At 33.5% G+C, this 16,859-nt stretch overlaps 1 protein-coding gene across 3 annotated transcripts in view; it reads right to left on the bottom strand.

Annotated features, from left to right (window-relative positions):
• LOC117330580 overlaps positions 1–16,859 on the bottom strand; it is an 80,251-nt gene that overhangs the window by 29,435 nt on the left and 33,957 nt on the right. For 2 of the 3 annotated variants that reach the window (XM_033888989.1, XM_033888991.1), the window contains 8 exons: positions 15,566–15,805; positions 10,752–10,805; positions 7,232–7,436; positions 6,555–6,711; positions 6,016–6,204; positions 5,625–5,730; positions 2,002–2,138; positions 1,452–1,650 (listed from right to left, as the gene is read on the bottom strand). In XM_033888989.1, coding sequence (XP_033744880.1) covers positions 1,452–1,650; positions 2,002–2,138; positions 5,625–5,730; positions 6,016–6,204; positions 6,555–6,711; positions 7,232–7,436; positions 10,752–10,805; positions 15,566–15,805 — 1,287 coding nt within the window. The remainder of the gene's footprint in view (positions 1–1,451; positions 1,651–2,001; positions 2,139–5,624; positions 5,731–6,015; positions 6,205–6,554; positions 6,712–7,231; positions 7,437–10,751; positions 10,806–15,565; positions 15,806–16,859) is intronic. The other variant, XM_033888992.1, reaches the window with a different exon arrangement.

Raw genomic sequence — 16,859 nt, 5'->3', positions numbered from 1 at the left:
ATACTATGTCAACATTAACTTTGTTGAGAGGTTGATGGTATGATACTATGTCAACATTAACTTTGTTGAGAGGTTGATGGTATGATACTATGTCAACATTAACTTTGTTGAGAGGTTGATGGTATGATACCATGTCAACATTAACGTGTTGTTGAGAGGTTGATGGTATGATACTATGTCAACATTACCTTTGTTGAGAGGTTGATGGTATGATACTATGTCAACATCAACGTTGTTGAGAGGTTGATGGTATGATACTATGTCAACATTAATGTTGTTGAGATGTTGATGGTATGATACTATGTCAACATTAACGTTGTTGAGAGGTTGATGGTATGATACTATGTCAACATTAACTTTGTTGAGAGGTTGATGGTATGATACTATGTCAACATTAACGTTGTTGAGAGGTTGATGGTATGATACTATGTCAACATTAACGTTGTTGAGAGGTTGATGGTATGATACTATGTCAACATTAACTTTGTTGAGAGGTTGATGGTATGATACTATGTCAATATTAACTTTGTTGAGAGGTTGATGGTATGATACTATGTCAACATTAACTTGTTGAGAGGTTGATGGTATGATACTATGTCAACATTACATTGTTGAGAGGTTGATGGTATGATACTATGTCAACATTAACTTTGTTGAGAGGTTGATGGTATGATACTATGTCAACATTAACTTTGTTGAGAGGTTGATGGTATGATACTATGTCAACATTAACTTTGTTGAGAGGTTGATGGTATGATACTATGTCAACATTAACTTTGTTGAGAGGTTGATGGTATGATACTATGTCAACATTAATGTTGTTGAGAGGTTGATGGTATGATACTATGTCAATATTAACTTTGTTGAGAGGTTGATGGTATGATACTATGTCAACATTAACTTTGTTGAGAGGTTGATGGTATGATACTATGTCAACATTACATTGTTGAGAGGTTGATGGTATGATACTATGTCAACATTAACGTTGTTGAGAGGTTGATGGTATGATACTATGTCAACATTAACTTTGTTGAGAGGTTGATGGTATGATACTATGTCAACATTACATTGTTGAGAGGTTGATGGTATGATACTATGTCAACATTAACTTTGTTGAGAGGTTGATGGTATGATACTATGTCAACATTAACTTTGTTGAGAGGTTGATGGTATGATACTATGTCAACATTAACTTTGTTGAGAGGTTGATGGTATGATACTATGTCAACATTAACTTTGTTGAGAGGTTGATGGTATGATACTATGTCAACATTAACTTTGTTGAGAGGTTGATGGTATGATACAATGTCATCATTAACGTTGTTGAGAGGTTCATGAGATACTCTTTTGTCTCTAAGGAGTGAGATACATGGTATGTGTAACAAAAGATCAAATAAATAGCAGAAAACAACCAGACGTTTCTATTAACAAATTAAGTACAAACAATGTACCTTTCAGGTTAGTAATTTCGTAGTATTTAGGTGTTCCTTCTTCTATTTCCAGGTCGGAGATGTCCATGACAGTACGGAGCGCACGACGGAACCACTTTTCAGTCTGTTCCATGTTGTCTTCCAATTCCTTACTGAATTGGCCAAGCATCTCCTGGATACGGGCATGCAGAAGTTGGTCGTCCTCGGACAGGGGGTAGTTCTGATCAATTCAAACATTTTTGTGATGCAGTTAAAAAGATAGATAATTACTCCTTATATTAATCCAAGAGGCATACCAGGTATGTTTGTATCCATTTCATGAGAAAAAAATGTTAATTGAAATATTTTGCAAATATCTGGTTATACAGATAAATGTATAGTGAAAATTCCAAACATGTAAAAACATTATAATAATCAGGATACTATAACATCCAATATCATAATATGTGGGATCCACTCAATATCTTAACATAGGGCATATAGCTGTCACAGCTGTTCAAGTATTTTTGCTACAGTCATCTTGAGTGGAAACGACATTGTAATTAAAAGATGTAATCAAGTGAGATTATACCTTGTCCAGTTTGTCATTGAGTGCCCTACATATGTTGTCTGTGACCTTGTGATGACCAATGTCCTTGAGAAAGCAGGCTATCATGAAGGCCAGCTTCATATTTGATGAGGTGAGGACGGTTTCTTTTGGTCCCTGGTCTGTTGCAAAAAAAAAAAAACAAATATGAAATTTTGCAAGAAATAAAAACCAAATTTATAAGACATTTAACTGAGTAACACCCAAAGAAACAGAGAAAGTTTTGGGTTCTTTTTTTCAAACATGCATTTAATTTGAAAACAAGCCAACAAGGTTTTATTCAGTATTTTAACATTACCTTAGTAGTGGTAAAAGAAATTTTGTTTTATACAGAAAAAAAGACTTATTCAATTGATATGATGATGTCATATGACAAGGCACTACCACACATATTTGGGACCAATATTTTAAAGGTCTAAGGGAGATAACTGATTAACATGTATTGTACTTCAGATTACCTGGTACATTCACAAAAAAACATCTGCTTAATTTTTTCAACATATAATCCCCAAAGATTTCACAATGAACTTGGCGCTTAATATCAGGTTGTAAAAGTGTGGATAGCTATGGATGAATCACATAATGTGCCTGTTTTAATATCTTATTTAGCTGAGCTGTACTGAATTTTGTAAAATGTCATATGTTGTTCAACACAGGGCCAAGAAGGACCACTTCGATGACCCAAGGTTTGTCCCAGGGACCTGGCTGACTTTATGGATGTACCTGATGAATATGACAAGATTCACCTGAGGAAGATACAGGAACTGGTGGTCTCCATGGCTATGACTTGATGTACCTATACAGTATAGGCTATGACTTGATGTGTCTATACAGTATAGACTATGACTTGATGTACCTATACAGTATAGGCTATGACTTGATGTGTCTATACAGTATAGACTATGACTTGATGTACCTATACAGTATATACTATGACTTGATGTACCTATACAGTATAGACTATGACTTGATGTACCTATACAGTATAGGCTATGACTTGATGTGTCTATACAGTATAGACTATGACTTGATGTACCTATACAGTATAGGCTATGACTTGATGTGTCTATACAGTATAGGCTATGACTTGATGTGTCTATACAGTATAGGCTATGACTTGATGTACCTATACAGTATAGGCTATGACTTGATGTACCTATACAGTATAGGCTATGACTTGATGTACCTATACAGTATAGGCTATGACTTGATGTACCTATACAGTATAGACTATGACTTGATGTACCTATACAGTATAGGCTATGACTTGATGTACCTATACAGTATAGGCTATGACTTGATGTACCTATACAGTATAGACTATGACTTGATGTACCTATACAGTATAGGCTATGACTTGATGTACCTATACAGTATAGGCTATGACTTGTTGTACCTATACAGTATAGGCTATGACTTGTTGTACCTATACAGTATAGACTATGACTCGATGTACCTATACAGTATAGACTATGACTTGATGTGTCTATACAGTATAGGCTATGACTTGATGTACCTATACAGTATAGGCTATGACTTGATGTACCTATACAGTATAGGCTATGACTTGTTGTACCTATACAGTATAGACTATGACTTGATGTACCTATACAGTATAGGCTATGACTTGTTGTACCTATACAGTATAGGCTATGACTTGATGTACCTATACAGTATAGGCTATGACTTGATGTACCTATACAGTATAGGCTATGACTTGATGTACCTATACAGTATAGGCTATGACTTGTTGTACCTATACAGTATAGGCTATGACTTATTGTACCTATACAGTATAGGCTATGACTTGTTGTTCCTATACAGTATAGGCTATGACTTGATGTACCTATACAGTATAGACTATGACTTGATGTGTCTATACAGTATAGGCTATGACTTGATGTACCTATACAGTATAGGCTATGACTTGATGTACCTATACAGTATAGACTATGACTTGATGTACCTATACAGTATAGACTATGACTTGATGTGTCTATACAGTATAGGCTATGACTTGATGTACCTATACAGTATAGGCTATGACTTGTTGTACCTATACAGTATAGGCTATGACTTGATGTACCTATACAGTATAGACTATGACTTGATGTGTCTATACAGTATAGGCTATGACTTGATGTGTCTATACAGTATAGGCTATGACTTGTTGTACCTATACAGTATAGGCTATGACTTGATGTACCTATACAGTATAGACTATGACTTGATGTGTCTATACAGTATAGGCTATGACTTGATGTGTCTATACAGTATAGGCTATGACTTGATGTACCTATACAGTATATACTATGACTTGATGTACCTATACAGTATAGACTATGACTTGATGTACCTATACAGTATAGGCTATGACTTGATGTACCTATACAGTATAGGCTATGACTTGATGTACCTATACAGTATAGGCTATGACTTGTGGTATCTATACAGTATAGACTATGACTCGATGTACCTATACAGTATAGACTATGACTTGATGTACCTATACAGTATAGGCTATGACTTGTGGTATCTATACAGTATAGACTATGACTTGATGTACCTATACAGTATAGACTATGACTTGATGTACCTATACAGTATAGGCTATGACTTGATGTACCTATACAGTATAGGCTATGACTTGATGTACCTATACAGTATAGGCTATGACTTGTGGTATCTATACAGTATAGACTATGACTCGATGTACCTATACAGTATAGACTATGACTTGATGTACCTATACAGTATAGGCTATGACTTGTGGTATCTATACAGTATAGACTATGACTTGATGTACCTATACAGTATAGACTATGACTTGATGTACCTATACAGTATAGGCTATGACTTGATGTACCTATACAGTATAGGCTATGACTTGATGTACCTATACAGTATAGGCTATGACTTGATGTGTCTATACAGTATAGGCTATGACTTGATGTACCTATACAGTATAGACTATGACTTGATGTACCTATACAGTATAGGCTATGACTTGATGTACCTATACAGTATAGGCTATGACTTGATGTGTCTATACAGTATAGGCTATGACTTGATGTACCTATACAGTATAGACTATGACTTGATGTACCTATACAGTATAGGCTATGACTTGATGTACCTATACAGTATAGACTATGACTTGATGTACCTATACAGTATAGGCTATGACTTGATGTACCTATACAGTATAGGCTATGACTTGATGTGTCTATACAGTATAGGCTATGACTTGATGTGTCTATACAGTATAGGCTATGACTTGTTGTGTCTATACAGTATAGGCTATGACTTGATATGTCTATACAGGTTAGTGGCAGATAAAGTCATTGAACATGTTTAATAAATTCCAAATTACATGATTGTACAGTGCTGTATATTACATAGCTCATCTTTGCGAGGATATAAGTGAAAACTCTTAAATTAACTTCTATCAATGCAAGTCGTGCCTATACCATTCTATAATTACCTGAAGTTATACTGATTTTACTCTCCGTTAAGAAGATCGTGTCTATACCATTCTATAATTACCTGAAGTTATACTGATTTTACTCTCCGTTAAGAAGATTGTGTCTATGCCGTTCTATAATTACCTGAAGTTATACTGATTTTACTCTCCGTTAAGAAGATCGTGTCTATGCCGTTCTGTGTCTCTGATATTGTGATCCTCGGCAGTTCATCCTCCCCCTCCTCTCCATACTGATACAAAGGAAACAATACAAATTAAGTCTCCTCTCCATACTTATACAAAGGAAACAATACAAATTAAGTTGTGAGGCCAAAAGATATTCTGGTATAAGGCTGTATATGTGACCTTACCAAAGTTTTCGAACTTTATAAATCCCTGATCAATATAATTAACCAGAGCAAGTGTGCTTACTTTTTATTTTACTTAAATTTTTCTTTAATTAGTTACACATATTTGATAAGATACATTTGAAATAGAGCCAAAATGACACAAAATGAACAATACAAAATACTGACCCTAAAGCTTTCAGCAACACTCGATGTCTCCTCAATGACCGACAGTGTACGTTGTTCGTGAGGTGATGATGTGATGATTCGAGGTACGTTGGTGAATATATTTGGTCGGAACACTTCACCGTTCTCCCCTAACGTTGACACTGACAGTGCGTCTCCATTCTCACTGATTAGGACAGTATCATCGCCATCCTGTCAGGTGAAAGAAATTCATTCAGTCATATTGGAATAAACAAAACTTGGTTTGCTCAAAAGCATAAATACTGTTACACTTTTATGCAGTCAAAAATCATGTTTTATATATTGAGTTAGATTACCTCCCATCAAATGGATTATTCCTGTTTGGTTTCCAGTCTCCATATTAATTTTAAGACAAATATTCTTAATTAAAAATTAAAAATTTTAGGTTTGACTTAGTTCTCATTAATATCAAATTTTTCACCGAGCATTGCAACTGAGATTTTTAATCAACATCCCTAGAGGTAAAGCAATGTAAGAACATGATAATAAAATCTTGAGTTTGGAATTTCAATGAATTTTACCTCTGATAGGTCATCCAGGACACCCAGGCTTGTCAGTAACTGTGTGTAGGTGGACGTTATGTCAATCCCTTGACCGGCCAAAACTGACCAGTAGTAGGCAAGGTCCAGCTTGTTGGAGGGACACTGTTTCTCTTCATTCAGGAAACCATCTATCATTCTGAAAACAAAACGAAGAATATAATTATTTCAAACAAACATTAAAACCTACAAAAGCAAGTAGACCTAGTATCTATCTTTATACATGTATATGTATTTGATGCAGTGAAGAGTTCATAGGGAAAATGTGTCCAAATCCCCAGGAGGGATGATATTGAACATATAATGATCTTTTGTAGACGTTGAAGGGGTCTGGTCTAGATCTTTTGAAAGTTATTTATATCTTCTCAATAAAATGGTAGATTTGAAACATTCACAATACAAAGGTGAAGATTGTCATCTTGGAAGCTTTTTATCTAAACTGCTGCCTTTAAACTTCTTCATTGAAATGAAATAGCCAAATGTTTTTCATTTATCCTACAAAAATAAAATTGTTTGAAGAAAAAAAGGCTGCATTTTATCTGGTTATGAAGTCAGATTTCAACATTTTCTCAGAAAGTGGTAAATAAACATAATTTAACCATATAAAAAATGTTATGAAAAAGAATATTTAAAATTCAAAATTGCAACATAAAACCCACACAGGATCCATGAGGACCTTAGACAGCCCCTCAAAGTCCCCCGCCATGAGTAGCTGATGAGGCAGCCCCAGGAGGATGAGGTCGGAGAATGGCAGTTGTTTGAAATATTTGGTCATGTGGGTGTGGAATTTCTGCTTCTCTCCTTTCCATTCTCTGTTTGTGGCATCATTGGCGGTCACTTCAGAGCCCCCAGACTTGAACGAATCTGTACAGCACAATAATAAAAAGACATATTAGATTTACCATCATACTGTTCCTAACCTTCTAATATTGATAAATAAAAATCAGGACTTAACTGTACATACTAAAACAAAAGTCAAAAGTAGCACTGTTATATATTGTGAGCATTTCAAGGAGAGAAACTGACCAGAAAATTGACGAACGGAAATTACACTTTTATAGTATAGTATATCATAGGTTAACCTGTATAAGTTAGAAATAAAACTGTGGATAGAAGACTTTGAAAGCATAGTCAATGTTTATCAAATAGATATTTTTAGACATTATCATTTTTTTGATTTTTGATATTTTTTTTTTTTTTTTTTTAAATTTTATTGCTTTAATTCATTAGGATTCATGTATGATCAATTTAATATGAGCAACATTTTGATTATAAATTACTAAGCAACAGGTCATTGATCTAGATTTTTCAAAGGGCACAAATGAACAGTACTCCATGCACTGTATACTAGTATACTATAAGCTGCTTTTAGAAATCTTGAAAAATGTAGGACATTTTTTTCAATTTTTTTAAAATCAATATGCAGACATAATTGACAAAATTATGTAAAAGCTGAAGATTTATATATCAGAGAAGAATTTTCTTTTCTTCTGCTTGTTTTAAAATCATAAGAATTTAAACGAAATTCCACAAAATTAGATTTTATAAGACTGGTCTGTCAGTTTTTGGAATTATTATGACTGGTTAATAGGATTTATTTGATACCTAATTTCAAGGGTGCATACAAATTTTCACACAAATTTTACACATGTAAATTGTGTAAAATTGCCATACAAAGATTTTTATTCCAACTGGAAATTTTCGTAAATAGAACTTAAGCATGTTGAGCACATATACTTTTCTTCATACATTCTAGAAGAGAAATTATCATAAACATTTTACATACATGTAACTACCAAAATATTTCTATATTTCTAAGATTTTGAATTTGAACATTTATTATTGTGACATTTTAACTAGTAGACCTCAGTCTGTCTTTGAATAATCAGGCACTGATATCTGTAATTTATATTGTATTTTCAAGTTTCAGAAAAACAAACACACCATTTTTTTCTAACACACTTTCTAGCTATAACATTAACACCAACCAAATCAGTGAGTTCAACTTTCAACAAAATCACAGTAGAATTTCTACAGATGCAGGTGTGTTATTCTAAAACCAATAAACATTATAACAAATACTATTAATTAAAACTACAGCTCTGTCATCTTAACAATTCAAATAACATTTTTGTTTTGAATTTCATTCTTTCAGCAGTAGACAGAATTTAACCTATCATGTCAGGCAGTGTCATCAAAGAAATTACTTTTTTCCATCGGACAGCATTACATAAACTTTCTTAGAATCTGTAATGCTTTCCTATAGAAAATTTTAAGTTAGAGAATATTGATGAAACTGGCCCGAGGTATTAGATTTTGTACAACTCAGGGGAGATAACTCTTTGGGGGAGATAACTTTTCAGGGAGATAACTCTTCAGGGAGATAACTCTTCACCTGTAAATCCAGAGGAGTGTGACATACATACTATATGTGGTGAATGTTAGAAAAGCTGTTATGTGATGCAGTACATAATACAATCAGTGTTATATGTATTAATTGTGTACATACATTTTTTATACACCTGTTAGAAATAGGATAATGAGTATTGGTATAATTAATATATTGGTCGTTAGGCACAGTGGAAATTTGGGAAGGGACATTTTAGAGATCATATCATTATCCCTGTACCAACAAACATGGGGTGTAGAAAATGTGTGTTGTAGTTTCCCGATTCCTGTCACAGAGTAAAAAGAAACAACCATCCTCCAACAGTAGGTATTACCAGTCACCAGCCGTACTTATCACTAATAATGTTCATGCATTTTGATTTTAACATCAGCATCAAGCAAATAAAATCAAAATATCATTGATGAAATTTGTATTCATTAACAATATGATAAACATTGCAATTTAAATCTAGATTCAGAAATGAATAATATTCCCACAACACCGAAAACAGGGTGACCATAAGCCCCCCACCCCCCACTAATGAGATCAAGCCGTGAAATGCATCAGCAGCGTTTAGCTATATCTATCTAACAAGAAAAAAAGCAACATAACCTCATGTCATCTGTCAATAAAAAGTTTTAGCATAAACTATACAAAACCACAGACATTATACCTCCCCTGAACCTTACATACAGAGAATATTACATAAGCGACTATGCTTTATGGAATTTGCTAAACAAAATCAATAATTTGATATCCCACAAGTTTCCAGGCTAGGGCACATAAAATTATTGAACAAGTTTAATAAATTCCAAATTACATAGCCATGATTGTATGATTCTGTATATCACAGCTCATCCTTGAGATGATATAAGTGAAAACTCTCAAATTAACTTCTATCAAAGACAGGAGATCTAGACATGGATGGTAAATTGTCCAATGTCTTGTAGTAATTGTGACATCATAGATTATTTCTGACATCATACTAGTGTTATATTATGTATTATGATCTTATATATCACATGGTAAAACAGACAAGCTATATGATAATTTCTAATTTCTTTCAATACTTTTACCAACTGACACCTTAACAAAGGGAGATAATTTATTTTGAATCACATAGCCTGTAATGAAAGCCAGAAATCTTGTCACATATCTACATGTACTGGCCATTATCATTGTAAACAGCAAGGCATTCGCAGACTGGCTTGCTGCTCACACAAAATTATCAAACATTGGTGGTCTAATTGAGTCAATACAGAATGAGAAAATTAAATGAAGTCTGTGTAAACCTGTCGAAAGCTCACATAAAAATATGAGGTCAAGGGAGATAACCTTGTCAAAAGGGAGATAACTTCTTTTTAAAACTGTTATAATTAAATGAAGTCAATTAATTTTGCCTTTATTTTCATTTAATATCTTCAATTAATCGTTTCCCAGTATTTTCATAAACAAAACTTTGGTATTGGAAAAACATTTTAATTTCTCTTAGTTTCTTTTCATCAGGTTACATAAACATTTCTTTTTATTAACTTTGCAATTTGTTTTTTAAAACATGTATTTTGAATCCTTAATTTCAAAAAACAAAAATTATTTAAAGAGACAGTTTCAAAAAAGGTTAAGTTTTGTGAAACTGCAAAGTACTTTTTAAATTTGTGAGCTTTTATCTGATTTACATTAGTCATCACACACAGGCAGGTTACAGTAGTACAGCCATACAGCCACACTGTGTTACAGCAGTTACAGCCAACCTTGGTGGTGTACAATAGAAGTGCATGTTACAAACATACTAATGTTATACTGTCTTCGCTGATTTCCTTTGCTTTTCTTCTGTTTTGCTCGACCTATATAAATCATACATGTTCATCAAAACCAATACCAGTCATGCAAATTAGTGTTCTTAAATAACAAATGACATTTATTAATACACATACATGCAAATCAATAACTTGTGCCTTATTTAAATATGTAAAGCATTGTGACATGCATGATTTCACAAACACCTTTATTAGAAGTTTAAACAATTGTTACTATGATGTACCAGTAAAACATGGCTCAAAGCTCTTAATGACAATGACTTTGATGAAAAAGACCTAATTTGTTTGTTTGCAGGGAAGGAGTAAAATATACCACATATAGAAATATAGATGGAAAGCTATGCTCATCCACTTGACCTTGACCCTGAGGTAAGCTAAAAAGGTTACAAGATGTCTGATAATCTTTTCTACAGCGTTTTATGATATACCCTTATTTCTGTGTTGTTATTATCAGGTACCCATCAGGACAGGCATGATGACCCTTTAGTAGTTGTGATCTATACAGGAAACAGTTACAAGGAAAAATAAACATTGTTGTACATACCTTCATAACTACATAAACTGACTTTGGGTGACGGATTCATGATATAAGGAGAAATTTAAAGACTATTATTTGTTTGACATAGTCATGATGTAAGGAGAAAGTTAATTCAAAGACTATGTTTCTACACAATGAGTATCCTGTTTTGATAATACAACAACCTGTCTATAAAGTCCACCTCTATGTATAATGACCAGTTATCTGGGATGACAATACATTTATGTATTTAGCCTTTACAGATTAAATTTGTATTTCATCATTCAATGTATTCTATAAATATTCAAAATCATTCTGAGAAAGTTCTGTTCCTAACCTGTTTATATAAAGAAATAAAACTGTCTAAACAGACAGCCTGTATATAAAGACCACCTCTCAATAAAGACTACTTGTCTTAAAAGACTTATTCTGATCTTTCTGTCTATGAAGTCTTTTTACACATGTTTGGCTCACAAAAGGGGAAATAATCCAGCTTGATCAAGGTTGTAATTATCGGTACTATGGTGTAACGATACCAAATCTATAACAGCTTGATCAAGGTTGTAATTATCGGTATTATGGTGTAATGATACTAAATCTATAACAGCTTGATCAAGGTTGTAATTATCGGTATTATGGTGTCACGATACTAAATCTATAACAGCTTGATCAAGGTTGTAATTATCAGTACTATGGTGTAACGATAGTAAATCTATAACAGCTTGATCAAGGTCGTAATTATCGGTACTATGGTGTAACGATACCAAATCTATAACACTTGATGATGTTCCTCCTGACAACACATCTGTAACTGTATTCCAACAATGACATTCAAATATCTAAGGGGAGATAACTGGAAACATATGTGTGAGAAACAATTAGTGTAGATTATATACACAGACACAGGCAGTCTTGAGGGCAGCTGTAGTACACCATAAAACAATGGTGAAGATTATGTAATACAATAATTGTGTCATCTGCAGAAAACACTGACTGTTCTTCCACTGTATATGAGTAATTCTTCTGCTGTGAGTAAACCCTACCATAAATACCCATGTAAACGGACACTACCAAAAATATACTTATGATTGTGTTCTACCATTGATACCCTTAAGAATGAGTTTTATCATCAAAATCTATAAGAGAGTCCCCTACCACACATACTTTTACAAGTGAACCATACCATTAACATCCTTATGGTAAAGCCCTATCATTAACATCCTTATGGTAATGGGTGAGCCCTAACATCAATACCCTTAATGGGTGAGTCCTAACATCAATACCCTTAATGGGTGAGTCCTAACATCAATACCCTTAATGGGTGAGCCCTAACATCAATACCCTTAATGGGTGAGTCCTAACATCAATACCCTTAATGGGTGAGCCCTAACATCAATACCCTTAATGGGTGAGTCCTAACATCAATACCCTTAATGGGTGAGCCCTAACATCAATACCCTTAATGGGTGAGTCCTAACATCAATACCCTTAATGGGTGAGTCCTAACATCAATATCCTTAATGGGTGAGCCCTAACATCAATACCCTTAATGGGTGAGTCCTAACATCAATACCCTTAATGGGTGAGTCCTAACATCAATACCCTTAATGGGTGAGTCCTAACATACCTACTCTTAATGGGTGAGTCCTAACATCAATACCCTTAATGGGCTAGTCCTAACATCAATATCCTTAATGGGCGAGTCCTAACACCAATACCCTTAATGGGTGAGTCCTAACATCAATACCCTTAATGGGTGAGTCCTAACATCAATACCCTTAATGGGTGAGTCCTAACATCAATACCCTTAATGGGTGAGTCCTAACATCAATATCCTTAATGGGCGAGTCCTAACATCAATACCCTTAATGGGTGAGTCCTAACATCAATACCCTTAATGGGTGAGTCCTAACATCAATACCCTTAATGGGTGAGTCCTAACACCAATACCCTTAATGGGTGAGTCCTAACATCAATACCCTTAATGGGTGAGCCCTAACATCAATACCCTTAATGGGTGAGCCCTAACATCAATACCCTTAATGGGTGAGTCCTAACATCAATACCCTTAATGGGTGAGTCCTAACATCAATACCCTTAATGGGTGAGTCCTAACATACCTACTCTTAATGGGTGAGTCCTAACATCAATACCCTTAATGGGCGAGTCCTAACATCAATATCCTTAATGGGCGAGTCCTAACACCAATACCCTTAATGGGTGAGTCCTAACATCAATACCCTTAATGGGTGAGTCCTAACATCAATACCCTTAATGGGTGAGTCCTAACATCAATACCCTTAATGGGTGAGTCCTAACATCAATATCCTTAATGGGCGAGTCCTAACATCAATACCCTTAATGGGCGAGCCATATCATGAAAGCACCTTCTTTTATAATTTGAAAATATTGCTCCAAATTTAATGAAATTTCCTTACCTGGTAAATATCATTTTCATTCTGATACCGTGTGTATAGCATGTGATTGTGTAATTTATCAAAGTCATTTTTTTATTAATCTTTTTATTTACTCGGCCAATATATGAGTAAAATGATATGAATGACAAGAGAAAATCTCCTCAATATTCCTAGATTAGCTGCCAATAACTTGTATCACGATAAGAATTAAGTTCCCACGTAATGACAATGATGTACACCAGTTCCTTTGTTATCTGAGTAGAATACAATAGGGTCACATGTCAACTGTGAAACGGGACAGATCTCTGTGAATACTGAATGAAGGTTTCTTACAATGAATTACAATTTGGCTGTGAACCCATTATTGAATTAAACGATCCTATATATATAACTAATTATGATTAAATTGCTTCAAATGGAAACTTCATCCTGTATTATATTTTGATTGTCTGTTTTCACATGCAAAACATATACAACTTGTATATAGAGCTGGAATCATGTCAACTAAAAAATTCTACATGTGTATTATAACCCATTACTAAATAGATTTCTTTGAACACCTGCCAATGTATTGAGGAAAATAAGTCAAATACTCCAAATTGTTCAGTTGACCGAATTGAAACAAAAATATTTTATTTAACAAATATGTAGCCGATAAAGACAATAGCAGTATCTGACAATGAGACTGTTCACGCCAACGATTACCTTATCAAGTTGTACATAAAATAGCGTTGTTGATGACCATTATTTACACCCAATTAATTTTATCAAAGAAGACAATCTAAATTTAATTATATGTTTACGTGTATATGCATTTGCAGTCCGACAAAAAGCATTTAACAATACTGATAGTGGCCTAATAACCCAATTATGGCTGAAAACTACAGTGTCATACAATTGCACTCATTGGAGAGTTGAATAAATCTAAACACTTTTTTTTATAAATATTTTTAAAAAAAATACTAAAAACTAAAAAAAAATCGGTACCGTAATAATTGTCTATGAGATAAATTGGTATTGATTAATAGTTTTTCAATTTTGAATTTAAATATTTTTGAAAATACCCCAAATGAAATAGATGTACCTGAATCTACGTGTATATTTTTCACTGTATAAATTTTGTGTAAATAATTAGTATTTTGTGTAATAGTTCTGGAAATCCAAATGTTATAACACCAACAAAACAAAAAGCTTTGATATACAAATTATCACAGAACGCTTTCCTCATTTACATTAAATTAACCCATAACAAAGAGCAGACTATCACTGGATTGGTTTAACTATTACACTCACACGTTACTAAAATGAACATGCCCATTTTGTTTACTTTTTCATATAACCTCAATTTGATAGATTTTTCTCACGAACACCATATGGTTATCAAATGTGTCAAAATCAGATTGATTCTATGAAGTAAATGCCACTTTGAATTGTCTATCAGTTAATTGGGATTTGAATCGGTGACCATGTGATATATGTATGATAAGTCTATAGGAGATCTGAAATGATAAACTGATAAAGACATCTGTACCTAACTCAATTAATATCTAAAGTAATTACAAATTTACAAGAAATAGAAAATATTCTGACAAAATTCTGTAGGTACAGTATTACCAAACCCCACGCTGAAAGAAGTAAATAAGCCAAAGCTAATGAATTATTGAACAAAAAATTAATTCAAATAACCACAAATTGAAATTCTGTTAAATTGGCATATCTATTTAAGAAAATTATCAGATTATAAAAACAAAATCAAATATATATATTCTCAAAAAAAGAAACCAAAAAAACTCAAAACTATGGAAATTGAAAATAAGTAAACAGTTATAAGAGAAATATAAATGGATGCTTACGGAGTAACACATATTCTACGATTTCCTTGAAGTGCTGGTGGGTATAAACAAGTCTCCCATCCGGTCCTTCGTAAAGAAGATTTCCGAGGCAGGTACGGAACTGCAGCCAATCAAACTTCTTCACGATGCGACTTCCTGTGTAGCCAATTCTTTGCAGGAGAGCAAATAAATTGGTCTCTGTCAAACCCATTTTGGATACAGCAAAGAGCCGGAGAACATCGGGAACCCAGCCTTCAAACTCTACAGAATAAACATCAGGGAAACAATTAATACATACAACTATATCTGTAACCATGGAAACCTGTGGTTGATTAACACAAATGTTATCAAATATAAAATGATCGACACTTTCACTTGATCCTCGCTCTATACTGGAGAACAACCTTCATACCAATGGAAAACATGAAGACTTTTAGAGTTTCATGTGACCAAATATAATCTCATATCATATTGGGGTATTCTAGATCTTCGACAGATTTATGTTTGAAGGATTTTATGTCATTGGTGATATTATTATGGAATATTGTATGATGGAGAACTTTTCACATACACCGACATACCAGTATGGCATATCATTGTAATTTGTAAGACCTTCATCTACATGTCAATGTTAACATGTACATGTACATATATATTCTTCCAAAAATCTTCATAAAAGTTTACGCTTTTAAATGGAATTTCCTTGGCTTCATCACTGTTCCTTAACTCTAAGAAACTCCTAAACTTAAATTTTCCATAGGAAAGCCTTATTGGAGCTAAGGAAAAAAAATGTTAGATAAGGAACCATCGTTAAAGTTTGTAATGCTCTCCTACGGAAAATTTCAGTTAATAGATTAGTGAGGCCAGGCTATTTTTCAGGAACATTATCTCCTATCACTATTTTTTTAAACAAGCTAGATATCCCTAGCTACTTCACAAAGAATATAACCTTCAAACACAAACTTATTAACGAAGAGCATCAGATTCCTCATGTATCGGTATGATTGGTTATTGAATGTACATACCTTAATACATTGTTGTGTAAAAGTTGAATTTGTTGTCAATTTCCGTTTGTATAAATCACCATAGAAACATGAACATAATCTTGCACTCTTTGAAAAATTCATTCTGTGAATATTTTGAAGACAGAATGGAAAATGTTCTATTTTTACAGTTTTTAGTATTCTTTGCTCACTATACAGCAGTATGATATATAAGTATACATTGTACATTATGTATATTGAAAATGTTAGGCCTATCACAAACTTTCTAGCACATTGGGCAAAAATTACAGCTCATCATTCAATACATGCAT

This window comes from Pecten maximus, chromosome 7 (genome assembly GCF_902652985.1).
Source record: "Pecten maximus chromosome 7, xPecMax1.1, whole genome shotgun sequence".
Classification (NCBI taxonomy): Eukaryota; Metazoa; Mollusca; class Bivalvia; order Pectinida; family Pectinidae; genus Pecten; species Pecten maximus.
This window is presented reverse-complemented; position numbering and strand designations above follow the sequence as displayed.